The sequence below is a fragment of the Ambystoma mexicanum genome, chromosome 6q (genome assembly GCF_040938575.1).
Source record: "Ambystoma mexicanum isolate Mex_15411 chromosome 6q, UKY_AmexF1_1, whole genome shotgun sequence".
NCBI lineage: Eukaryota > Metazoa > Chordata > Amphibia > Caudata > Ambystomatidae > Ambystoma > Ambystoma mexicanum.
The window spans coordinates 81,366,123-81,393,732 of NC_090937.1; the positions used below are offsets into that span (position 1 = coordinate 81,366,123).

Genomic DNA, 27,610 nt, shown 5'->3' on the forward strand with positions numbered 1-27,610 from the left:
AGCCATTGGTCAAACCAGCAAACGTAGTGACATTAATGTATGCAACAGGATAACAGTGACAGCAAAGGAATGGCGTTGGTGGCATCACGAGGGCGATGAGACTGTGCCAGTCCCTGAGTAATGGCCTACTCTCACTCCTGCAGATCTGTAGATTCACAGTAGTGAGAATACCTCGAAAGGGGGGGTCCCAGGCGTTGAAGCGAGCAGTAGAGTTCAGTGAGGTGATGCTTTAACTTGTTGGTCTAACTTAAGCCAGTGCTCTGGAGCACAAATGGAATACCACTGGAGTACACCACAACTGTTCATGTGTTCAGGCCCCCTAGAAAGAGCAGCGAGGGGTTTGAGATTAGAAAGGTGCAGGGAGAAACATCAGTGATACTACTGGAGCTGTTATCCAATGCGTATATAAGTGTTGCGTGTTCATCCGAAAATCACCACCTTAGTCGTTTCAGAGCACCCACTCGTGGAGTGGCATACTGTCGCACCGCCCATGGGTATCCAGGATTTAGTGTGCTGGAGGAGAGAAAATGAGCGAGGGGAAGATAAGGAGATGGGAAAGCGAGAAAGAGTTGCTAGAAACAAACCAATGGAGGGCTAAAGCGGGTCAGAATGTTTCGTGATAGCATGGCTGAATGGCAGGACTATTAGGTGGACCATACTTCTGCCAAAAGGAGGAGGTGGATTTGTTCTTAAGTGTTGTGGTAATTGGGTTGTGTTTGCATGGCAGATTTGGAGAATTGGAATTTAGTAAACAAGTTAATGTTGGATGCACGAGGGGCTCGAGAGTGTTCTCAGGCAATACTAGGAGGTGTGTGGCTTATTTCCCCAGTCATCTCTATACTTTGTACCCCAGGTCAAAACTCCAGAATGTTAATTCTGTGGCTGCCAAGCCTGAGCCGAGTGCCGCTTAGTCAAGAATAGATTGTGTATAAAGGTGAATGATATTGGTAACAGAATGTAAGGGAATCAAGTGTCAAAGCAGTACATTAGAACCCAGGGCAATGGAAACAGCCAATCAGGAGGCAAGGAACGCAGGTTTGCACTAACAGTAGAAGTGCACGTTCCTTAACAGCCTGCTTTGTCACTCCCCCGTGCTGCCCTTTTTTTGTTATCCAGAGCTGTCCTGTTTTCCCCCACAATCTCTGCCACATCCTTTGCCTCGGTCTGCCACCCCCGACTTGAGAGTAGACTATCGAAGTATAATAATACATAGCCATCTATAATGAGAACCTATAACCTGAGCTATCTATGCATGCTGAGTTCATTATACTGTGAGAAAGGCTGACGTGGATGTGCAACAAACAGGGCACGTAGGGAGCAGAGGACCAGATGTCTGTCTTTAGTGATAGCACATTTCCTATGCATGCAGAGACTGGCTGCGGGTCCCATGCCACCAAGTCTAGGGTCCCATGCCACCAAGTCTAGTCCTATCGCCGGCATGCAAGTCCCCGGGCCCTACATGTAAGGGCAGAATGTTAGGGACATTCTGTTCCTCTTTTTGAATTTCCCCTTAAATAGCATGAAGATGACCGCTTACAAATACACTGATGTTTCAGTAGTCACCTCCTTGCCATTTTGAACCATTTTGGCGATAGCTGTTATTGTAAGAAGAAAATGCATGCAAATCCTGGTTATTGTAAGATGAAAAGGTGTGCAAATCCAGGTTGTTGTATGACAAAAATGCACAAAAATCCAGGTTATTTTTTTGATTTTTTTTAAAAAATGTTTGGTTTATTACAAACCTTTCATATATAAACATCTTTAAATACATTTCATCTATTCCTTTAAAACACCAAACAAGGTAGTTCCTATGTCCTTAAAAGAATCTCATGATTTCATCACAAACGTTCATAAATGTCATTATTGCAATTTAAAAACTTAATCTAAAAAAATCGTATCCCTGCAAAAACCAAAGATACATTTTCACCCACTAAAAACATATTCCACCATTCATCAACCGTCAATGAATTGACGTTCTCAACAAATTCCTCCATATAAAGCGTTCTCAATGAGGTCAACATAGAGCAAGTAGTTATTATGTGATTCAATGTCTCTGTTATTCCTGCTCTTAAATAAAACCTACACCCATTGTCTTTCCAGTTACCTTGTTTGTTACTGAACAATAACTCCTTATTTGGGTGTAAGTTCAGTCGTAATCACAAAAAATGATTCCGATAATAAGGGCTAGGAAATATGGCCAACTGTTTGGCTACAACATTCATAGCTCGAGTTTCTGTTCCAGGATCCAGAGACATGTTATTGCTTTCTCTCTTATTTTGAGTGTCGATCCAATCTTGGCGTTTTTGTTTAGCTGCTCCAGGGTAAGTTATCAATGACTCATTGAAGTTTCCAAAACCTTTAAGCAGTTGATACAATTCATTTCCAGGGACCAATAGGCCAAACAACCTCTTTATTAACTTTTGATATGGTGGGAGAAAATCTGTCATGGCAGCTTTCCGAGCAAGGTACAGGGCCTTCCAAAGTGTCACCAAGTAAAGGGACTGAAGGTCCAATTCATATCTGATTTGACGCGATCAGGAGTACCTTAGGAAGGTGAAGCACCCTCTTCCAGCTAGCACCTTCCAGGACTTCCCAGATTTGCCACGATAAATGTAAACCTACCTCAGCTCCATAGATTAAAATCACCAACACCTTCTGTTTGTAGAAAGTCAAAATAGGCCATATGGTGAATTTACCATATCTCATATGTAAAGCAATCCCTTGGGTGGACAAAATCTTAATCTTCGATTTTAATTCTAAATCCCAGGAATTCTCATTCAATCTTCTAATAATACGAATTCCCAGATATAGTATTGTGTTAACCTGATCCAGGCGTTCACAACCCACATGCCATTTCAAATTCATATTTTGGTTTCCCCTTAATGTCCTAAAAATCAGTACTTTTGCTTTATTTACATTTATCTTCAGGTTATTAATTGTCATACATTCCTCCATAGGCTGTCTCTATTCATACTTTCAAAATCTTGTTACAAACCTACAAAGGCTAAGAACAGCTTTGTTCTTAATAGCCCATAGTTTTAATACATTCAATAAGTAGAGGATCAGGTCAGTGCCAACTCCCTTGACAAAACCGCTGGTCAAGGATCAACTGGCCTACTTCCCTTGCCCAAGTGGTCAGATGTCTCAGTAGTACTGATGCAAACAGTTTGCCCAAAATGTCCAACAGTGCGATAGGTAAATCGTTTTTTGTATTCGTCCTATCCCCTTTCTTGAAAATCAGGATTATTATAGTAGACTTCCAAGAAGTGGGGATATCCTTTGCTTGCAATATCTGTTTAAATAGTAGAAAGACTAAATGTGCCCACATCCCAGTTGCTTCCTTAAGAATCATATTAGTAAGCCCGTCAGGGCCAGGTAAACAGGAAGAACTTTCAATATCATCTTTCACAAATGAAAGGGTCCAATGATCACTAGATTCCCTATCGCCTGCCTCGTTACAGGAGCTAATAAGAGTATACAGGATTCTAAAACGGTTAACCCAGCAACTTTCGGACACCCCGTTAATCAATAGGGAATGTTGCGACAATTCTTTATTAATTAAATCCCTGGTGTACCGCAATTCTTCTTTTACAAATTGAACCCAGCATCAATTCCGCCTCCTGTTGACATCTTAACATTCTAAACATTATTAGCCAATTTATATACTTATGTTTTCTTTTTCTTGTTTGGGCACTTGGTAGCCCTGCCGAATTGCGCCTTTACTGTCTAAGATCACCTTGCAAGAATTTTCTTTTTGTAACAAAGTCCTTATTATAAAGATGGTTAGGGCGGAAATCAGGATTCCTATGTCTCCCTTTCACTTCCTCAAAGAGGGAAAGAATAAGAGCATAATTCAGACCAGAACTACCCCAGGCCAGATTCTCCTCATATTTAGAAAAGCTTAAAGCAACGTCTTCAGGTTTAACAATGAATCTGTTTCTCCCCTGTGTAATATGAAGAGTTCCCAGGTTAGCCACTCCAGCTCGTCTCTTCCAGCTCTTCCATGTCATCTTTAAAAGGCTGTGATCGCTATTCATCATTGGGAGAACTGAAAAATAATCTACTTGATGGAGAAGATTCAGTGAAATAAATAAATAATCCAAGGAGGGCTGTCTGACCCCGAGCCCAAGATGCTTTTCCTGGTATGTCACCTTTGGTCTGGCCATTCAACATGTAAACTTCCCTATCATTCAATTTTTGCATCCTTAATGCTGCCCTCTCTTGAATAGGGGAATCAATGGTTTTAAGAAGCAGCAGTGGGATACCCACCTCCTCCAAACATCTAATGTTTAGAATCACCACATATGATAAATTGAGGGTTGCACAGTTGCGTATAGGATTCATCCATTAAGTCTACCTACACAATTAACAAAAATGTTTGAATCAATCATAGCCGGGTTCCAATATAAATTAAACAGAACCATTACCATGGATTCTCGACATGGACCTTGATCCAGATTCAATGTCAACATTTGGATGAAAGGACATGAATTTCTAGTCTCTACCACAGATAGTCACAAGCCATTTTTTATCAAGGTTAGCAAACCTGAGTAGTGCCTTCTCTTTATACCTTTCAAGGCTGGATTTAAATGTGCAGAAAACCCACCACGCACTGGAATTGAGTGCAACCAGATTTCCTGTAAACATAAGATGTCATAAGAAGCCATATCCAGTTGGTTATCATTGAACAAATGTTGGAACCCCAGAGTAGTCCAACAGGCCACTCCATGGTCATAGAATCTTCCACATTCCTTGTTCTATTTATTGTTAGGGGCCACTAACGCCCCTGCTATACAAGACCAGTGTTCTTGCACTCGAGGTAAAAAGGTGACAATCACAATCTTCAATAACTTTCCTATCAAACTCATTGTCACAGGAACATGTCACTCTCAGTGGACCATTCCTTTCACCATGACAATTAACTATCTTCTTTCCGTCATCAATTGCACATGTTTTACCTTTCCCATTAAGGGATTTCCCCAAGCCGCCTTCAATTCTAATCCAGGGCTTTTTAAAGGTTGATATAGTAGGATCAGTTTGTTTGTCAAGTCAAGAAGAGGCGTGATTTGGTGCTGCACATTCCCTCAATTCAAACCCCAGTGGAAGCAGCGCTGCAGAAGCATCCAAAAGAGAGAATTTCACTGAAAACGATCTTAAATGAAGTATGACCCAATCTGTTTGTGATTCATTCACAAATTCTACAACCTGTATGTCCTCTGAGTCAATTAAACATAGCTTTGGTAAATGATGGCAAAGTTGTAAAACATTCCACAGCAAAAATGTATATTAAATCATCATCAGAAAAGAGTAGTCTATCCAAAAATATTATTATTCTGTTTGTCAACTCAGGATTTTTTGGTAGTGCCAAAACTTCATGTTTATCTTTGGATGTATAAACTAGGTCTTTAACTTTATATTTAACATCTGCCGCACAAGGTTTCTGTCTTAGTGGTTGAAAAGAGACACGATTTGCATCAAAAGAAGATGCAGTCTGAGATTCAGAGGGTATATTAGAGAAACTCCCTTGGTTATTAGTATGAAGTTTCATTGGCGGCAAAGAGATTTTAATCCCTACGCTCTTATCTGGGGCTTGTAATTCCTCTGTATCTTCCTCCTCCTCATATGCATAAATTGATACATCCAAGAGGGTGTCTATTTCCACATCATTATCTTGCAGGACTGTGTAATTTCCATCCTCTAAGGAAACTATGGAAGGGAGGTGCGCCTCATAATCTTTTTTTAAATGATTATAGTTAATAAGCAGGACATAGCTGACCCATAACCTTGTGGTTGGCCAGCAACATATCTTTCTGGAGGAGGAGTTCTTAAATTATTATATTTTGGCTTTTTCACTTTCTGCATATTTTTTGCTTTATTTTAATTTTTGCCATCGTCGTTGTTCATCGTAGAAAATTCCCTTTGTTTTTTTTTATTAGTGAAGGTAGAAAAAATCTTTTTGGGGACTTGGTGGTCGAATGAATTTCCTAATGGAGGCACAAGGACAATGGACTCATCTAGCAAAGTCGTTACATTTTTTTCAGGGTTGGACAATTGATCTTCCTCTCCAAGAGGTGATTCTTGAGAGAGGGATCCTATCTAGCAACTAGTTCTTGTATTCCTGACCTCACTAACAATCGGGATCTAACATGAATAGTCAGAGGCTTAAAAGAGGACTCAAGGTGATGTTTTTCATCTTCCGAGTTGCCAACTTTATGTTGTTGATCTCTAAGTGGATTGCATTGATTATGAACAACGTCCATCTTAGGCTTCTTATTGGCATTAGTATGTTGCATTATGTTCATGGGTCGTAGGCATTTAAGAGATTCAAGAATTGCTTCCATCATGAGAAATGTATCTGAGAGTTCACCTGTCACAAGGCCACAGACCCTTCCCTGCCACTGGGCAAAAGTTTCTGCTTTGTGATCTAGCCTGGTATGCAGCACTGTAGAAAACGAATCCAAAAAGATAAATTTAGAATGTACCAAAGCAAGTAAAGTTGCCTGGTCTTTAAAGTTGTCATTCAAGGTCTCATACATTTTCAAAAATGGCACCAGTGAGATAGTGAGCACTGACATTGTGTTGTTTTGTAATTGAAAGGCGGCTGCCACAGAAAGATGAGATGCATGTGTGTTCAACAATGGAGAGGACGAGGATCCATTCGGAGTTGTCAAGTCCGAGGAGGTGGAAGAAGTTCGCGACTCAGCCACTGAATCAGCAATTAGTTGGTTACAACGTGGGCTTCGACTTAAGTTTAGGAGGTAATTTTTTCCCAATACTGGTTGTAAGGATGGCCAAGCAGGTGCCAAATCCAACAGAGTAGAGAGACTCACATTGTTTGCAATTATCGGGGCTAGTGACGGTGTACAACGTAGACCCCCTGACGTGTTTTACTCCATTTGAATTTTAATCTCCGCAATATTGCGGGAAAGTCTTGCGGCCAATAATGAGGTTGAGCCCTGCTTGTCTGGGCCGTTCTCAGAAGATTTTAAGAAGCTCCCCCCAAAATGTCAGTAGTTGGCCCAAGTTGAAAACAGGGCTCCTCCGAGTAAGCCCCTGAGGGGGATGTTACAGTCCTCAGGGGGACAGGAGGCACAAAACAATTCCCCTCTCCCACACAGACAATGTCAGTTCTCATCATGATGTTCGGACCCATCATTAACTCAGCCGTATCAACAAAAATAGTGTCAGCTTCTAAAAGTTCTGCATCTGTTAAATTAAAATCTTTGGATAGCAGGGATCGACGGGTCGGTGACTGTGAAATTTGTGGGCCCTGAAGCAAAGGATTACCTTTACATAGCAAGGAGGAGTTTTCTGCACTCACCGCTAATTCCAGTGCCTGCACAGTTGAGTCATGTAATCGCAGCTGCCATCAGGTGCAGAGCCCCCTGTTTCCATAAGCGCCATGTGTAATTAAGGGCAATGGAGAGGCGAAACACCCAAGGATCTTCTTAAGAGTTGGTATCCTTGCCTCTGCCTTACCTCAGACTAACTGAATTGTGACTGAACTCAAACACCAAACTCACGTGCCGGTGCTATGCGCCCGGCTCCAGTTATATAGAAAAAGCAGATCCTTAAAGGTATAGCAGCAAGCAGATCGGAGCAGTCCACAGCACATTCACAGCACGTCTGGTTTCAGGGCAGACCGAAGCTTGACTGAACTCGAATGCGGAACTCACGTGCCGGCGTCTATTCACCCAGCTCAAGTTACATAGAAAAAGCAGATCCTTAAAGGTATAAGAAGGTAGCTATGAGCAGTCCACAGCATGTCCAACGCACATCAGGATTCAGGGCAGACTGAAGCGTGACTGAACTCAAACACCAAACTCACGCCGGGTTATTGTGAGACCAAAATGCATGCAAATCTGGGGTTCCTAGTTAATTTACAGCCATTACAAAAATGGTCCATGAATACCACCTGCCATGATCTGCCTGGCAAACAGCAATGCCTGGTGATATTACATTTAAAACACGCCTATACACAAGCGTTTCAAGGCGCGACACAGCAAGGGAGGGTGAACAGAGGGAAGACAAAGATAACGATCCTACTAGGCCAGGTGTAATTCAATTGCGCAAGTGCAGGAGAAGGGGGAAGGGGAAAAGTGCGGGGGGACAGTGCATTACATGGGGTAAATAGAATAGGGTAAGTGCAGACATCAGGTGTCAAGTGCTGGTGTGGAACTGTAAGGATACAGAAAACAGTCCCTAAGTGTGAGGGTTGCCTGGGAGGCAGTGCAGATGTGCAACTGGTGGGGAAGGGGACCTCGGCCCGAGATCAGAGGGTGGCCAGGTAACCAGTGCAGTTTTAGCCAGGAGTTCAGCAGGGGAGAGGAGAGAAAGCAGAAGCAAAGCGGAAGGTGTTGAGGTGCTTCCGGGACCAGAGATGGTTCTCCTCAGGTTTCAGGGAGGCAGGGTGGCTGTTCCAGAGGGAGGCCGCAGCTGAAAAAAGAGATCTGCCACCAACTTGTTGATTGGAGAAGTGACTGACCCTGAGGGAGTTGGAGGCGGATGAGCAAAGAGCTCGGGAAGATTTAGGAAGAGAGAGTTGAAGGTATTCAGGCCCCAGGCCACAGAAGGCCTTGTGGATAACATGATTAGTGGTGCTAAACATGAGTAGTAAACAGCTTATGCATGATTTTCACACATTGTTTTACAGTCCGTGGACATCCAAAATGGCCACCTCTCTCTTGCATTGAGCTCCTGCATCTGTTTCGCAAACAGGCGTGTGGAAAACTGGGTTCTGGTAATATAACTCTGATTCCATCGTAGTTACAAGTGACTCTTTTATTAAGTCCCAGCATATTACATCCAGTTCTTAGTGTCATATATACAAGGTAGTAACTTCCAGGTCACAGTGGCAAACACCGGCATCCTCTCTGTGGGCTACATCTCAACGGACTCTCCTAGAACCTTAGTCATATCAATACATTCCATCAGGTAGCATACCATGTCAGTCAAGCCCACTTTCTCTGGATTTTACAAGGATGCAGGAGGAAGACACATCACTAGATGTCTCCCCCCCTACGAACAACAAAACCACACCCAACAAGGCCAAACTCACTCACACGCAAACACCTCCGAATAATATGCGCATGCATCACAGCTCTAACCAAACACTCTGCCTGACACATACTAATCCACGATGTCCATGACTATCCTCACCATAGTGGGACAAACCTCTACAACAATGCTCCTTCCCCTTTCTACTCAGTGGAGAAGAGACACCACCAACATCAAAATGCCTTTACAACGCCTTACACTCCTTTGCCGGCTTGCAGTTCATTTCCGACTTTTTAAATGACCATCCAAGTCTTTAACACACTTACTTGAAAACGTCCTCCTTTAAGCATCCCCTTTATTTTTCTTTTATCGACCTCAGTGACAAAACCTCTAAAGCTTGCGCCTGACGAAACCTCTTCCATCTTGGACTCTTGGCACTACAGGACGCCCGATACACCTCCGAACTTACTTTGAATTAGTGCCATAATCGCTACGATGAGAACCTCTGTCCCATGAATTATCGCCAGAAACAAAAAGGAAACTGCTTTAATGAAGTTACCACATAACGTCAACGACGTTCTGCCCGAGCCTCACACTCTTGAATTCCTTGATACGCGATTACTCCGCACGTCACAACAGTGACCTACAGAACCTTACACCGGGTCGTCAACTCCCTTGCAGAGTGACATCATCAGAACAACTTGGAAGCTCCAGAGGACAGATGTCCTGGCCCCCAACCGTCACTGTGCAGACCGCCATAGCTGCGCTCATTTAACTGCCCACAGCGCCGCTCATGCTACCCAGCAAATTGCGCTCTCCACACGGATGACAGAGCCTCCCTTGTGTCCCGCTCTCAAAACAGCTGGCCCTCCAAATGCGCTGCTCAGCTCCACATCCCAGGACATCAGGACATGCCGGCCCACATAAAGGTAACCATTTGCTGCCGGCCCACATAAAGGTAACCATTTGCTTAAACACTGAACGGTAACAGTTGTGATTTTACTGCTAACAATAGATGCGCTCACAGCCCCTCCAATGGGCTCCAAGCCCCTCATCAAATCAGTCAGTCATGGACTTTAGGCCCCTCAGCAATGGCTCCAAGCCTTTCCATCTGTGTTTCTGGACCCTAAGCCCCGCCAAACAGCTTGTCACTTGATGCTTTAATGCTCACTAGCAAGCCCCTCTGCTATGAAGCAAATGGGCTCCAAGCCCTTCCTAGAGCTGTAATGGCCCCCAGGACCCTCCTCTGCACAGTATATGGCTCTGAGTCCCTCCAGGTGCTTTGCAGATGAGCTTCAAGCTCCTTCTACCAACTTCTCTGTCACTTCTAGGCGCAGTTTAGGCTCCAACCTTTTCCAATGCTGCTACCCTGGGCTCCAGGCCCCTCAGCTGCGCAGCATGGCTTCTCAGTTCTCCAGGTGTAGCTCAGACCCAAAGCCTCTTCACTTGCTACTGCCATGGGCTCATAGCCCTCCATGCGCAGCTTTGGGTTCCTTCAAACCAGTCACTGGGCCCTCAGTCCTGCCAAAAGTTCTCTGCCAGTCTCTTGACCTTCACTGTGCTTGACCTGCCCAAGTGCTGGCAGGCCAGCTGGCCCCTGCCCCTGGCGCAGCTCCTTATCTCCTGCTCCTGTGCCCTTTGCGCAGGGCCCTTCTGCGACTGCTGACTATATGCGCTCGCCCTACCTGAGAGAGAGGGTCTTATTTGGTTTGGGGGGCAGTGTTTGTCCCTTCTTCTGTGCCGTCCCCCCAGCACAGCCAGCATCCCCGTCGCCAATGTGGAAATCTGGGTTCTGGTAATATGACTCTGATTTCATTGTAGTTACAAGTGACTCCTTTATTAAGTCCCAGCCTATTACAGGTCACAGTGGCAAACACTGGCATCCTCTCTCTCTGTGGGCTACATCTCAACTGACTCTCCTAGAACCTTAGTCATATCAATACATTCCATCAGGTAGCATTGCATGTCAGTCAAACTCACTTTCTCTGGATTCTACAAGGATGCAGGAGGAAGACACATCACTGCAAGGCGCTAACATAAAAATATTACCATAGGTTGTATGTGTATATTGTACTTTACCAGTACACACACGGTCACACTTGTCCATAGGAAAATCGACCAGTCAACTTGTATTATCTTCCAACAGGACTTATACATGACAAGACATTGAGCTATACAAATGCCCCCAAACTTAAATTGTTTACATCATGCTTGCATCAAGATGTGGCGTTGCACTTATACCGTGCTCTAATCAGACCAAAGTTATATATCCTAAACTTGTTTTTTTTTCATGTAAAGCAATAGTGACGCCAAACACGTGCTTTCCCAACTCACGCTGCATACAACTTTCAGGCATAGAGAGCAATTGGGCAATGCCCAAAGCACTGGCAAGGCACTGGCCCGACTGGCCATTGCGGGCAAGTTGTGTGTGCAAATGTGGGCTAGTCTGGCGACTTAGTGCACTGTGCAGGGGATAGTTCTCCCCAACTTCACAACATTCTTTAAAACACCTTACCTGTAGAGTCTTTTCAAATGGGCACCGCCCAGGTAGACCAAATATTGTATTTGCTGCCCACGTTATTTTTGGCCCACTTTGACGTTTTTCAGATTTCTGTTGCTTTTCTGAGATGTCAACATTTCAAGTTCTTCAACTGTTTTTTCAAGGAACCTGCTCTCTCAAGACAAGATTCTTTGACTTTTTGTGCTCGAGGATAATCTGCTTTTAGCTTTCTAAAGGTTAATTGTTGGCAGAGTGGGCTCAGGGCACAGAGGTAGACTTCAAATGTGCCACTGCAAAAAGGAAAGGACCAGAAAACAAGTCTTCTCTGCCTACGCCTCAAGACTATGGAACCTTCTCCCTGTCAGCATCAGACTTACCCCCACGCTCCTACAATTCAGAAAAAACTCAAGACCCACCTCTTCAAGGAGTCTCTCCTCCTCAACACCTAGGACATCACATTGCCTCACGCCACCTGACTCACTAGATGCCAAACCGCTCTTCTTCTCCCTACAACTGTGTAAAGCTGTTCCCCTCTGTATACCAAACCATGCTGTGTATCTGTTCTGTTGTTACCTCTGGAAAGCACTCCGTTATAAATCTGTACTGTCTGTACTGTTGCATACCTCTGTAAAGCGCTCTGTTATGTATCTGTTTTGGGGTATACCTCTGTAAAGTGCTCCGTTGCTTCTCGAAACTAGGTCTGTGCTCAGTAAATACCATAATAATAATAGTAATAATAATAAAAGAGCTGAGTAAGCATGTTTAGGTGCTGAAGGGTTGGCGGGAGAGGCAGCAGGGTGTCTTTGGGGGCACCAGAATTCTAAATTATACATGGTCAGTCACGGCTAGTGAATCTTTTCACTAGAGGAGCCTACCAATATCCCCAAATTGGTATGTGCGAGGGAGCGCAGCAGAGGGATCCCAAAATAACGCTGGAGGTTTGGGTGCAGGGATTTCTCCCGAGTCCATTTTGAAAAAAAGTGTTGAACTTGTGCATTTTACAGAACATTTTTGGAAGAAAATGGGGGGAAAAGCCACACAATTTACAATTGGTTCTCTAGGGTAACAAATGAAACAATCCAGTACATGCCATGTCACTAACAGTACACAGTAGCATTTTAAATCGCTTGCATGAAGCTGCAGCGATAATATATCTATGTGAGTAATGGCCATTACAAATCACTTGCATAGATAGAATGGGGAAGCAGCTTCATGCATGAAGCTGCTGCCACAAACTGAGCCAGTAATAGTCACTTTAAATCTTGTAATGAATCTGTGGCCAGAGTCCATGCCCTATCCCAGTAATGGTCACTTCAATGACTTGCATAAGGCTGTGGCCACAATCTATTGATGCTTTAATGGTCATTGAAAATCACTTGCGTGAGTCTGCAGCTACAATCTATGCCATTAATAATATTTACTGTAAATCACTTTCAGAAGGCTTCAGCCACAATGTATATATGCCAATAAAAATTGTCAATCTAAATCACTTGCATGAGCTGCAGACACAATATATCTATGTCAGTAATAGCTACTGCAAATCACTAGCATGACACTGCAATCACAATCCAGTAATAGTTGCTGTAAATCACTTTATGAAGCTGCAGCCAGAATCCACACCCTATGCCTGCAATGGCCACTGAAAATCACTTGCATGAGGCTGCGACCACAATATAACTATGACAATCATGAAAGTGTTTTACAGTGACTCAAACTAGCATCGATAGATTATGGCCGCAGCTTCGTGAAAGTCATTTACAGTCTGTCAAACTCCAGCCACTATGAATCAATGCCAGCAATGGCCACTGTAAGTGACTTTCTTGAGGCTGCATGCACAATCTATCTATGCTAGGAATGGTCACTTTAAATCTTTTTCATGAAGCTGCATCCACAATCTATCTATGCTTATAATGGTAGCTTTAAATCACTTTCATCTAGATGTGGCCTGAATCCCACCAACTATGCTAGTAATTTTCACTGTTAATCGCTTTCATGAAACTGAGCCTGCAATAAACATCATCATTGATCGCTACTACTGTCTACTCCATGCCACACAAGCACACTTGCACACATTGCATTCATGCTCACACTCACACACACACAGACCCAGACATAAATGCTGATGCACACACACACCATGACACTAAAATAAACATGCATAGATGCACAGACTCACTCAAACCTTTGCACACCAAACACAGCACACAGTGCACGCAAGCATGCATACACTACAAAATCATAAACACGCATTTAACATCTTTAAAAAAATCTTTTTCCTTACATCTTCAGTTTACTTCAGGCAATGATTTAGCATGCTGGAACACATCGAAGCAACAGCACTGACACCTAGGAAGAACTCGAATGCACAGATTTTACCAGTCTCCCTCCTCACAACTTGGCTGCTCAGCAACTCTGGAACCCGATGCGTAGGTGCTTTTTCTCATTTTTTTTAAAAACCTCAAATAAAGCCAGACAGCCCTGTGGGATTCAGCAGTGGTGCTCCGGGCAGTGTGGCAGTGTTCAGGGGGTAGTTGATCACACCGCCTACGTAATTATGAGTCATGGGATAGTGCTGTGTGGGACATGGAGTGATAATTATAGGCAAATGTTCCAAAGAAAATATGCTATCTTTCTTCTGAAATATTGTTAAATGTGTAACCCAGACTTAAGGAACCGGGAAAACAAATGGCACAGGCAGGTGACAGTATAAGCATAATCACAGATAATTGCATTGCATGAAAGCCAAGATTCCTCATGCAAGTGTCAGCAGAATAGGACTGGAGGAACAGCAGTTATCTCCATCAATTGCAACGTTGACTTAATATACGATTCAACAGATTCTTTTTCTTCTTCAGCACATTCAGAAATAGACACACAGCGACTGCATTCTATTCTTTACCCATATGGCTGTGGTATACAGCAGCATATGCTTTGCTTCAAAATCTATGCGCCAACACAACTTTCATGATGGAACTATAGCAAATAAATGTCCACTTACCATGGCCTCAATTTGAGCTGCCAACATTCGGAATTCGCTGCTGTTTGGATTTTCATAAAGCGCTGTGTAGTTGGCATTACTGATTCTGAAGTTGCCTCTGAAGTAAACGTTTTTGGGTGGCTGACCACCTCGGCCTGTTGAGAGGGAGAGAAAAAAAGGATGAAAGAATTGTCAGGATTGATTGGTTCAGCATTCAAGTGATGTTCATTATGGTTGATGCAACTCCCTAGTGTCTACATTGTAAGGTTATGACCCCATTGGTCTATTTGCCATGTGGCCCCCTGCAATTTTCTTTATTGCTTTTCTGCAGATGTCTTTTGTTTGACATGTCACATCATACTTGGGATGATTTAGTTGAAAGATTAAAGAATATCGAGGCTTAATACCACATAATAGAAATATGCTAGTCACAAGGTCAAAGTATAATGTACATTTATTGACAGGCAGCTGTCTGGCTCTCAACACCCCGCAATATGTGCAAGCAGACACCGTGAGATGAGAGAGTGATGGACATTTCAAAAACACAAGTATTTCAAAATCCCGGACACATCGTTCAGCCCCTCTTTGTGTAATACATTTACATAGGATTCATGGCCTATCCACATAACTAAGTCATGCTTAGACATCTTTGAATAGTTTGTTGTTTTCCTTTAAACATTTCACGTTTTCCAAACATAAGACACAACGATAACATTCCTTATTTTGCTGGCTTATATTTGTCTATCATTTGTTCTTGAGTTTAAAGTCAGCTTAGTTTCATGGAGAGAAAACAAAGAGAAGAGCACGTTCAACTATTCATCATTCTACTTTGCTGTTTGAACGGAGAAGTCACTATTGGAACAGATGGTATCTAAATTACTGATTAGTACAGCTTTTGTTTAACTCCAAGGTTTCTCAGTGTAGGACAAACAATCCAAATTAGCAGCTTCAACATTCATATCTACCTTGACATCATGGAAACAGTACAAAGTTCATTTTGCTCTGCTGGAGCCAAAAACACAATTCTAAACATGGGACAGAAAGCAAGAGGCGATCAAAATGGCGGATAACTCAAAATGGTGGTGTAGTCAGCCTGTTTCAGGTTAATTCAATGCAATTTATAGTGCGATGCGAATGTGCTTAGGCCAATCGTTTACTATGAGGCGGTATTCATGCAAAATATACTTTTACATAGTAAGCCATTAGGTTATTAACTAAGTCCCGCGAAGAAATGTTGGATTTGTAGGTCATGTCCAAACATAAGTATCAGGCCTGATCATCAAGGTGAACCAGGGCATTAGGACTGGCATAGAGCAGTGTTGGGTGCCGTGTTTGTCATGTTGAGGCAAGTGCCTGATCTCGTTTGTCATCTCAATGTAGTGGGACCTACTGCACAGTGGGGTGCTTTCGTTCCGTTAAATCATTGTTTCCCATTTTGGACTTGGTTATGGCTCGGTTACGGAAAGAGTTTATGCTCCACTGCAAGATGAAAAAGGACAGTGACTTTTTAGGAGTAGCTCTTACCAACTCTCGATTGCATTATTGTAATGCTGTACTGGAGGAAGCAGCTAAAAAGACATTTACAATGACTTACAATTTTCGCAAAATGCAGCAGTACCACTCATATGTGGGGCTTGTAAAAAATTAAATATTTTAGAAATGAGGCGATCCCTGGATTGGTACCCCATCATGGGAAGAATTCATTTGAAAATTGCTAGTCTAGTTTTTAAATGCCTTGTAGGGGAGTCCCCAGTTTATTAAGCTGCCAAATTAAAAAGATGTCAGTCAGTAAGAACTTCATTTATTTATTTTGGAATTATTGCAGCGCACAAAACCCTCGGGCGCTAGTTACATTGAGGAAAAAAACAAGGGGGGGAGAAAATGCATCAGGATGAGTGACGAGTCTTAGGAGGAGCTATGTTAGTTGAAGAGCCAGGTCTTTAGATTTTTGCAGAAGGTTCAGTAGGCCTGTTCTTTTCTGAGGACTGGTGGGAGATTGTTCCAAAGTTTGGCGGCCACGACCAGGAAGCTCTTGCCCCCCCACCGAGAGGCGACTGAAGTTGGGGATTTTGAGGAGGTGACAGTTCGCGGATCTGAGAGGTCAGGCGGGGGAGTATTTCTCCATGCAGCGTGAGAGGTAGGTCGGGGCTGTGTTGGAAAGGCATCAGTGGCACAACTTTGCACTCGCTTCAAAAAGCTAACTAACAGTTTTTCTGTTTTTTTTTTCTCCTAAGCAGCTTCCCAACTTAGAAAGGCTTGGCAAATCCCTTCTCTTTTACTAAGTCAACGGGTAAGCCTTTATCCCTCTTTCATCATCTTGAGACAATTTATTTTGTATTACAAAAGTACTAATAACGGTCTCAAATCAATGAACCAGTCAATCAATCAATCAATCAATCAATCAATCAATCAGTGTATGACATGTGGGTTTTCTTCTTTTTGGTTATACCGACTGAAGTTATTTGTTTTATGGTATTCTAAGATGGCTAACGCTGTTGATGCTCTCTTTCTATCACATGGATGCTGGAAAGTATTTAAGCAGCTGTTGAAAGGAAGGAGAAAAGCTATCAACTCTTCAGACCTGACAGGTCTCTTCTGGACTGACTAATAATGTCATCTTCATTTGCTGGTCTTTGAAGATTCAGTCTGATTCCATTAATCTCTTTGGATTACTTTTCGGTCTAGCGCTTTTAATTTAGTTTAGTCTTATCCCTAAGGTCATTGTGCTTGACTCTGGTTTGTACTTTCACCGATGGCACAAGAATCACTCTGAGTCACGAGGTTGATTCAAGGGTTTTTATTTTCTTCCCTAACCCAAGCATCCATTACCCAGGTTAGTGCTACCATACGGTAACACCTACTTTGTTATGTCTGTCTTCAGCTAGAGATCTCTCCATAAATGCAGGCTTTGCAAACTCCCTCAGGGACTTCTGAGCTTTTCCTACACTAACCAATGATTAATGTTCTAATGGGAGTTTGGGAAATGCTTTGCACTTACTCTGTATATTGAGGCTAGCTCAGTCATGCCCAATCACCTCTTTCCTTCTACGCTTTCTATCACTTTCTCCGACTTACTCCTCCCACCAGTCCTCCTTCCCACCTACTCCTTGCCTCCACGTTTTGATGTTACCATTATTCCCACTCAACTTCACTACTATCCTTTCTTCTACTACACTTCTCCTCTCAGTACTACTCTCCTGCTACTACTCCATTCATTCCACTAGTCCTCTCCCTCATTACACTCCTCCACTCCTCCTCCCACTACTACTCTTCTCCTCCCACTAATAGTCCACCCCCCAAACCACACATACAAATGTGTTCCATTCTGTACCATTCACTTTGAATTCACTCCTTACACTATTTCCACTCGCTCACCACCCAAACAAGCACACTCAAACTGCAGAACCACTTTCACTCTTAAGCCAATAGCTCACCTTCTCTATGAATCTCCTCCACAAGCTGCCACTCTGTCCTTCCTCTTGCTGGTCTCTTTGTCCACTGCAAGCTCCACTACTAACCTCACTCGAATAACACACACTTCCTGTTTCCTGCCCCCTTTTTAAGTATTCCTCCCCTGTGCTGATTGACCATCTTTCCCTAGCCAATAAGACCATGTTTCTTTCCTCCCTAGGCATATGTTGACAAGGAATATTCTTTAAATGGGAGTTATACCTAACCCACTTTCCCCATGCTGGCTCGTTACATAATGAGCTTGGCGCTGCTGGAAGTTCCATGTTTGTGCTCCCATTTTGGAACCTGGAATCGTGAGGTCTCTCTGTAGGTTCAGGTGGGGGTGCGTATTCCAGTCCATCATATTACTCCCCGGTGGTCTGGTGTGCTTTAGTGTGGTGGTGTGGACTGGTCCGCACTGGTTCTCAGCTCTATCATGTTTTCCATACCACTGTGTATGAACTCAGCGTTTCCTTCTCACAAAAGGGGGGAAGGGCAGGAATTGGAGCCCTCTCTGCCAGTTCCCCCCTCAGGGCTGTTACAGGATTCCTTTTCCGCTGCGTTCTGCTGAGAGGTGACTGCTTCCCAACCTGCCGAGACTAGATTATTGGCCATGCCACAGCACACATGGCCTGCATAGTGACTTCAGGATCTGTATCATCCTTTCCTCTAATGCCACCATGCTGGGTGGCCCAGGTCCCAACCAAAGTTCATGCTTGTCTGATTATAGCAAGCACTCCAAAGAGTGTGGCAAAGCAATTTGCAAAGTCTTATCCTTAGTTGGCCCATGTGTTCTGCTTAAAGACTACCACTTCTGGATGAAACTGTTCAAAAGCACACTGCCAAACGCATTCAACAGACACTTAGGCATTGTCAGAGGAATGAATCCTGAAAGGTTGAGAGCAAAACTTGTGTGAGGCCCACCAATCCCAAATCTTGGTAATGTGTAAGTTTACTAAAAAGCATACCTAGAGATCTAGATATATTATCCACCAGAGAAAGAATTTAAAAAGAACTGCATGTAAATTGGAGCAGTCATTTCCTGCCCACTACCCGCGTCAGATGGGTGTGGAATAAATATTGAAAACAAACATAGGAGACAAAAAGTGGTGGGGTTGGACCTGAATGTTTGAGTTGTTGTGTCTTACCCCCACTACCAGTGAGAAGAGGGGCGGAACTGATGAATGGGTGTTGCTTGGTAGTGTACCTCGAGCAAAGACTATTGTGCAGAGTATAGGAAAGTATGTGAAAAGACATTAAGTGGCAAGTGATATTTGTAATGTGGGGAATAATAAGGTCTGTATTCCAGTGAAATGTCATGCGGTGCAACACTCCATATCTGTAATGTGCTCCCTGTCACTGGCACGATAGCTCTGCGGCTTGAGCACTCACCTCAGATATGTGTGCGACGTGCAGTCAGAGGTTTGAAAATCGGCAGTTCCAACACATCGCTTATCCTTCTGAGGTTGATATATTAAACTAGGTAATAATAAACACATATCATTATAGCACTGAGAAACTGAAGACGTCTGGAATGAGGGGCCATATTAAAATGAGGTATGGCTATGACGGACTGAAACTGTCTAAGCTGGAATGGACATGGGTGGGGGTCTTTCCCCGAGCTTGAGGAGTAGAGACAGTGAGGGATGGAGCAGCAGTGGTGCAGTGGAACTGATGGGGCTGGGAGGAGATAAGCAACAGTTAGTACTTGAGTGTACCTCCCTTCCACTCCCCCAGTGGCGCAGGCCAATCGCAGACCCTCGACTCTCAAACATGAATGGCCCATCAGTTAGGGGTTTGTCAGCTTCTGGCCGCAAGAACACGTCAGAAATGAGTAATGTTCAGGTGGGATTCCTCTAACAATGGCGGCTACAGGGGGGCAAAGCATGACTGCCGCAGGATCTTCATTGACAAATGCAGACCTGCTGACAGTCGTGAGATCAAAAAGACACTCATTGCAAAGGACAGTTGAAGCTAGGATTGTGCCGGGACAATCAAGCAATTCCCGGAATAGCATGTAAATTGGGTGCTTAGATGAGGTTGAAGCAAATACACACCTAGTGCTCCTAAATGCATATTTTGAATAGCGACGATCATGTGGAAGATGTCCCAAGAGGTCAGTGAGGTTCCATCTGCCGAATGTATTGGTGCAACCTGAGTTTTTAAAAACATTGGTATTGCCTCTTTTCATGGAAACTGCAGATCCGTGAATTGTCCGTGGTACCGGCATCAGTGAAAGTGGCAATGTTGACCCATGCTGTAGGTCCTAGACACTGAATGGATACATAGGCATGTGGGATGCTGCATTAGATGAGTAAACACGTAGGGAACAAAAGAGGGGATTGGATACCCATGAAGAGAGTTCCCCATTATCTCCTATCTCTGACGTTTACCACATTCTTTAAAGGGCACTGTTTTCTCAATACAGGCAAAAATCTTCCAGACGTCTCTTATTCCTTTTTTCTGGATAGAGTGGGATATGGAATCATCCAATCTCCATGGGCATGGGGTCTTATGTGACGATGACTGGCAGAAACTATCAGGGTGGCTGGGAAAACAAGAAGGGCTCAAATGCATTCGGTTTTCTTTCTTGAATTCTCTAATCAATTCAAAGTGCCATATTGATACAGTCTTCAGTGGTGGCCTGGGTAGTGTGCAAGTGTACTAGAGCATCCTGGATTTCATCCTGGATTCCACGTTAGAAAACATTCATCTGAACGTCTTTGGACCAGTGGAGCTCTGCAAAAATGCAGAATGTAGACAAGCACATTTCTAGCACCCTGTTTTAGCATCGCCCTTTCTACTCCTTTTGCCTGGGATGAGGGAAATATTTCCTAAACAAGGCACTGAATCCTGCATTATCTCTAAGAATTTGATCATCTGAATAGAGCAACGGGGCAGCCTAGATTAAAGTGCCCCTGCCCCTCCCAAGCGCCAAACGTTAATTATGACTTTATACTTTTGCAGCTTGGAAACTGAGAGAGTGTCATTAGAAAATGTATGAAACACTTGGACGCGGAGTAGGACGCAGAGTAGAAGCAGTCTGCAGTCCCTGAACTCCTTGCAGTCTCTCCTCCATTGTTGTTACTGGAGGCTACTGGAGGCGGATCTACATTAACCCCACGTCTTTTCGTGGAGCGGAATGCGGAGTAGGACGCAGAGTAGAAGCAGTCTGCAGTCCGCAGGGCTGCAGGGGCAGCGGGGCGCGAGCATCATCATGGGCTCCGCCTCATCTCCCCTCCTTTCCCTGCCCGCGGCTCCAGACCCGGATTCGAAACGGATTTTACGCAGCAGTAATATGCCAAGGACTATACGACAAGAAAAGCTAAGTTCCGTCACAGCTCTGTCACCAAACAGGTCAAAAAGTAAATCCAACAAGATCACGGCACTTACCAATGAAACGGGAGGATCCTCCTCAGTGCCGCTCTGCTCGAGCCACCCCGACGCTGGTATGCTTTTACAACCCCCAGTTCCGCGGGCCGAGCCTCTGGCGGGAGGTGTGGCGCTCAGGGAGGAGTCATCCACGGAGGACCACGCGGCGCACACGGAAGCAGATGGAGGCCTTGTCTCTCCCTTCTCCTCCCCCCATTGTTCCAGATCATCGCGGGACAAAGATCGAGAGCAGAGGCGGCCACGAAAATCAAAGCAAGTAAAAAAGTTCTGACATCCAATTCCAGTCTCTTAAATCAAAGCGTAACAAGAAAAAACGATATGGGCATCCAAAATTACCCAAAGAACCCTACTCCAAAAGCTCTCTTCAACTTATTTAAAAAACACCAATGCAAACGCAAACACAACACGGAAATGGAACTATCGGATGCTGAAATTTTGGAAGTTCTGGAAAAATCTCCCTTGGAACACAACCAGAAAAATATAACCGCAAAGGACGCACTAGGACAAGCAAACATGTCCTAGTGACCAAGTTACCATCGAACCATTACTGAACTCTCCAATTCAATCAGCGGCAGCTCTTCCAGGGCCCGCTTCCACAAGTATTGCGCCCTGTTCGGCTCAGTCTAGTACACTATGCAATTCGGGTCTGGGGGCCCAGCCATCAGAAACTTCGAAGGCAACAAATTTGCCCACATCCAGTCCGGGAGTGACGGCCACGACATCTGTGCAGCGTAAAAAGCTCCTTGACTTGATTTGCTCTGAGCAACTTGCAGTGAAAACAGTTCCGTCAGTGCCCAGTATTCCTGTAACCAGGCAAAAGACCAAAAATGGGATTAGCCCTCCTAAGATAAGGATACTACAAAATCGTAAAGGAGCTCACAATCATGGGTCAATGTCCACCTAGTCTGTGCCGACTGTCCCTACCAGCGAATCCCTATTCTGGTTCTTTCAACTCCAGCCGGGAAGATTTACCAATGTCACCCAGAGTAAGAAAAATTACTTCCGGCTATTCCTTTACATCTGAAAATACATCTGACACTCAGTCCCAATTGAGGGATTCAAGAGATGCAACATCAAGAAAAAGACCTTCTTCAGAGGCCTCAGGAGAGTCGTGCAATGGATCGCCTAAGAATAGGCCTGACCTAACTACAATAATGTCTGCACACACCATCGCCCTATCTCCCTTTTGTAAACTCTACGAGGCCCTAAATGACTCTGCAAAAGACAACACCTCTATCCTGGCATCTCTACAGTCGAAACTGACTTTCTTAGAAGGCTATATAACAGCCGTTGAAACAAAAGAGGCGGCAAAGCAAGTAATCCTCGAGGATAAGCTATCCCGGATAGAAATGCAATTAAACGAGGATCAACCGGTTGTAAGGAAAAAACAGACGCAAGAGAAGGCATCTCAATCATCAGTCTGTATCAACCAGGACAAAATAGCACCTGTCTTTCTCAACCAACAAAGTAAACCTTTGAAGGCAGTCCATACCGCTTCAACTGCAACAGCTGCAGAAAAGACGGGTGCTGGTCCCTTACGAACACTAAATCCGGCCTTTGAAATATGAAGGCTTTTGGGACGTGCAACCAGGCTGTTAAAGAGAACCAAGCCAAGCCAGAAATTCACCTAAATAAATCGCAAAAATCAAGAGATCAAATGGAGGCTCAAGTGTTCATCGATCTAAGTAATTCACCGAAGACAGCAGCGGAATTCCAGGCGTCTAGTAGCCTTATGAATTTATCTCAACATGTGGACAATGAAGATTTCTCCCTGATCGAGCCGAATCAAAGCAGTCCAAAATCAGTTATGAGGGCAAATCAGGAAATTCAACAAGACCCGACTCCTGTGTCTAAAAAAACTAAATCTAGAAACTACAGTCACTCCTGTCCCGAGAGGAAAGCAAGAACAGTGACAGACAGAGCAGAAGTTGGGAATTTCCAAAACCCAGAAGTTTCACAAAAAGAAACACAGGTTAGAACAACGACGAATAAACAACCTAATTCCTCAGCAGAAGCAATCAATCACACAGAACAAGAGGAATCCTCACGAAGAAACTTGCTCAGTGATCAACAGGGCACCAGACTTTTCAAGCTTGAACAAACTTCGAACAAATCAGGTTACATGATCCTGAACAGGAAAACGGTGCTAAAAATTCTGAGTAACACCAAATCACTAAGGTCACTATTATCGCGTGACTTTCGGTTAATTGAACCCTACCTCAGAGGGCAAAGGAATTTCTGCATATAAAAGCAAGGGCGCTGCAGACAGGAATGGAAGAGTCTTATCAAGAACTGAGCAAAACTGGCCTCTAATTAACCGAACTGAAACTACCGTCGCATGAAGCCCCGACCAGCAAGCAGGAGCCCATGCGACCACAAAAATCAAGTAACGAAAGAACCAAACTCAGATCATTCAGAGACCTTCAGATGGAGGACGCCTTATATACAAAAACAGATACCTCGAGGAAAACGGATAGCGCTTCTGCACCCCACAGGTCCAGTCAAATGGAAAACAAACGACGAACCAGATTTGACAGGACATCAACAAGATTGACTTCGGAGGAAAATCTTGACAGCAAAGATCTGTCCCCAACTCGTGACCTAACACGCCACCCGAAAGGCCCTTGGGAATGGCTAAAATCCGCAGTTAATGGCAAGACCAGCAAATAGCAACCAAGATGGGCTAACATCACGCCAGCCCTAGACACACTGGAGATTCGATCAATTTCTATGGCCTCTTGGAATACCAGAGGCCATGCCCACCTAACAAGCAGCAACAACCGGTCCTTAGTGGGTTTTGACATCATATGCCGCCAGGAAACCTGGCTGACTGAGAAACCATCTCTAGATGGCTACGAGATCGAACTCTCTCCCACCAAACGTGGCCTATTTGGACGTCCAACATCCGGTCTACTACTTGCAGTGAAAATAGGATCAGGCATTAAAATCAGGGAAAAGCTTTCAGAAGCTATGGAACACTAGCAGTCCTGACGTCATGGTCGTTTGAGGATCCAAAGTCCAAAAAAATCAACACCATTGATCTGGAGATATTAAACTTGTACTGGAACCCGTAACAAACTTCAATTATACATTTTTGTAATGAAGTAACAGAAGCAATAGACAACATCAGAATTGACTCTCATACAGACCATATCATCATCTGCGGAGATTTAAATGCAACCTGTGTACAAGAATATGCTAACGTTCCCAATAACAGGCCCAAAGTATCGTCGGAAAAGAGAGAGGTAAAGCATGGATGATCGCGATGAATTCAAGAACATTTCACAATCTGGCCTGGCTAAAATCTTGGGAGAACATTTTACCTACGAGGGAAAGGGACAACTCAAGGGCCACGCTTGACTATATTTTTGCATCAGAAAATCTATTACCACTGATCAAATCATTTAAAGTCACACGGACAAAAGAAAGCGACCATAACCTGATTACAACAACCTGGTCATCATTACATCACACAAATAAACTTCGCCTGCCCGCTTTAGAAGCCAACACCCACCGAACTAGACTTCGCTTAACAGCCACAAACATCAAGAACATTTCTGATATCTATGGCGAAAAAATAGCACTAAATAGCATCGAATGTGAGAGACCGGATTATCTTCCTTTGCTATTACAGTTCAGGTCTGAGCCAAAGAAAGACAAAGGGCCTAGCCGCAATCATCTGTACGTATTCGACCATGATCTAGTTGGCAGAAGAAAACTCCTGAGGATAGCTAAAAGATTAGCAGCTATGGACAAATCCGACTTGGCCAGGTCAGATTGTTTAGCGGAAATCAACAGCTATAAATCCTGGCTCCAGGGTCGCAGGAGGGCAATGTACCAAAATGATGCAGAACAAATGCTCAAGATACTTAGTTGATTAAATCAACAACATCCAGACAGGAAAGTGATCTGGTAAACGCTGTCATAGAGGGAAAATGGACACATTTCTTTAAGAATATGTTTGCCCCACCGAAGGACCAGAGGGAAAGCAATTCAGAGCCGTCTAGTGATAGATGGTCCACCCTCTCTGACGAAGAAGAAATCTTAAACGTCATCAAACATCTGAAATCCTCGAGAGCCCCGGGTCCCGACGGTCTGAGCAACATCGACCTGAAGCAACATCCGGAAGCCTGGGCAAAATTTATAAGCATCATATTCCGGCACTGCGAATCAGCCAGAAGTATTCCTTTGTCTTGGACGCACTCAATAATTGTTCCGCTATTTAAACGTGGTAACAGGGAAGACCCACAGAATTACAGGCCAATTGCCTTGCTTGATATTATCGGCAAAATATTCACAACGCTTCTGCTGAAATAATTCCAAACCTGGGCAAAGGCGTCTGCAGCACATGACCCTTTTCAGATGGGTTTCCTCAAAAAAGGTGGAACCTCGGCAAACATCTTGATGCTAAATCTACTCAAAGCCAAGGTAAAGCAGGGCTCTCCACCGGTGTTCCTGGCCTTTATAGATCTTACACAGGCGTTTGATAGAGTAGATCGGAGTCTTCTTTGGTCCAAACTGCACAGATGGAAATGCCCGAACGAAATCCTACACCCAATAAAAGCCTTGCACACAGCAAACAAATTGCGTGTCAGACTGGACAAACAAGGAACGTTATCAGAAGAGAGTCCAGCAGAGAGAGGTGTAAAGCAGGGATGTCCCCTTGCTCTGGCACTTTTCATAAGTTTCTTTGGCGACTTTAAGGATTCGGAATTCACTGTTCGAGCGTTCCCGCCAAAAATAGATAATACCAACATATCTCTCCTTCTCTATGCAGATGACCTAATTCTATTAGATCAAACTGAAATAGGTCTACAGCGGCAATTGACCAATCTGGCAAATTACATAAAAACAAATAACCTCGAAATCAACAAATCTAAAAAAAAATCCTGATTCTGGCAAAAAACGACTCCATCAAGTCCCGTAATGGAGGATGGTTCCTGGAAAACACTAAGATCGAAACTGTTGACTGCTACAAATACTTGGGAATAATGATAGACAGCTCAGCTCGGGAATCATGTATGCAAACTACTCTTTGGGGCAAGGCTAGGAACTTAGCAGCCCAGATGAGATCAATTGACAAGAAGTATGGTAAATTCTCACTGGAGCCTGTAATCCAATTTTACAGAGGCAAAGTTGTCCCGGCGCTGGTTTATGGAATGGACGCAAACCTGTCAATGCCAACTTCAATCTGGCCAAAAATTGAAGGCTTACTATGGCGATCTGTTTTGGGTTTACCAAACTCGGTGGACATTGCCAACCTCAGGCGTGACTTAGGCCTTCAGTCTTTATTGGGAGTGGTGGAACAAAATGCTATGCAAACCTACAGAAAAATCATCCTTCCGGATATGCTCCCAATATTCAAATTGATAGCTGCAGAACTCTCTACTGGCTGTTTACATAGCCTAACAAAATGGTCGCTAATACAGACAACAAAATTGAAGAAAATAGCCTGCACTGAAGCTGAACTGATGGGAAACCCTGAAAAAATAAAAATAAAAATGGCGCTCATGGACTGGATCGACACAGTTGATAAGGCACAGTCAAACAAACCAACTGCACATCTCCCTCCATCTTTTAACAAACTAAAATTTCCTCTGCCATATTGTCAACAGTTCCCTGACAAAAAACTAATGAGGAGTTTTCTGAGAGCCCGTCTGAACCTAATGCCCACACGGGAAATCCTTTACATCAGACTCCAGGCGGCCTCTAAAGAATGTAGATAATGCAAAGCAACAGACGAACCAGAACATTTGAAACATCTATTGTTGCACTGCAAGGCGCTTAGCTATGAAAGAAGCGCATACCTTTCACCTCTTGGGATGTCAGTTTCAGTTCTAGATGAAAATGTGTGGTGGAACAGACTGATGTCAGGTGAAAAATCAAAATGGACTATTGCAATAACAAAACTTCTAACAATCATTTTTGTTAAAATGAAAGAACATGAAACAGGAAACATAGAAGGGTGAAGCAACTGGACTCAACACTCTCACCCAGTCATCTTTATGATTACGCGCAGAAATTTTGTTTTGTTTGTCTGATGCATCTTTAGAAATCTTCAGAATTCACAGGAAGTAAATTGATTATGTAAAAATCACAAGTTGATTATACACAATAAAAGAAAAAAAAAGAAACACTTGGTTTAGTAGAGTTTAGATGTATTTGGGTTACCCAAGAAACCTTCTGGTATGGGTAATGTATAAGCAGCATCTCGGTTGACTGGGTTGGGTCCTGGTCCAAGGAAGGATGAGACACTGGCTTTGTCTCTTGGAGGTTTCCTATCTACCTTTTCG

The 27,610-nt window shown here is 43.7% G+C and overlaps 1 protein-coding gene across 3 annotated transcripts in view; it reads right to left on the bottom strand.

The window, feature by feature from the left end:
• Positions 1–27,610, bottom strand: part of LOC138515785 (transmembrane protease serine 11D-like) — a 739,714-nt gene that overhangs the window by 378,094 nt on the left and 334,010 nt on the right. For all 3 annotated transcript variants that reach the window (XM_069630499.1, XM_069630501.1, XM_069630500.1), the window contains exon 4: positions 14,496–14,629. In XM_069630499.1, coding sequence (XP_069486600.1) covers positions 14,496–14,629 — 134 coding nt within the window. The remainder of the gene's footprint in view (positions 1–14,495; positions 14,630–27,610) is intronic.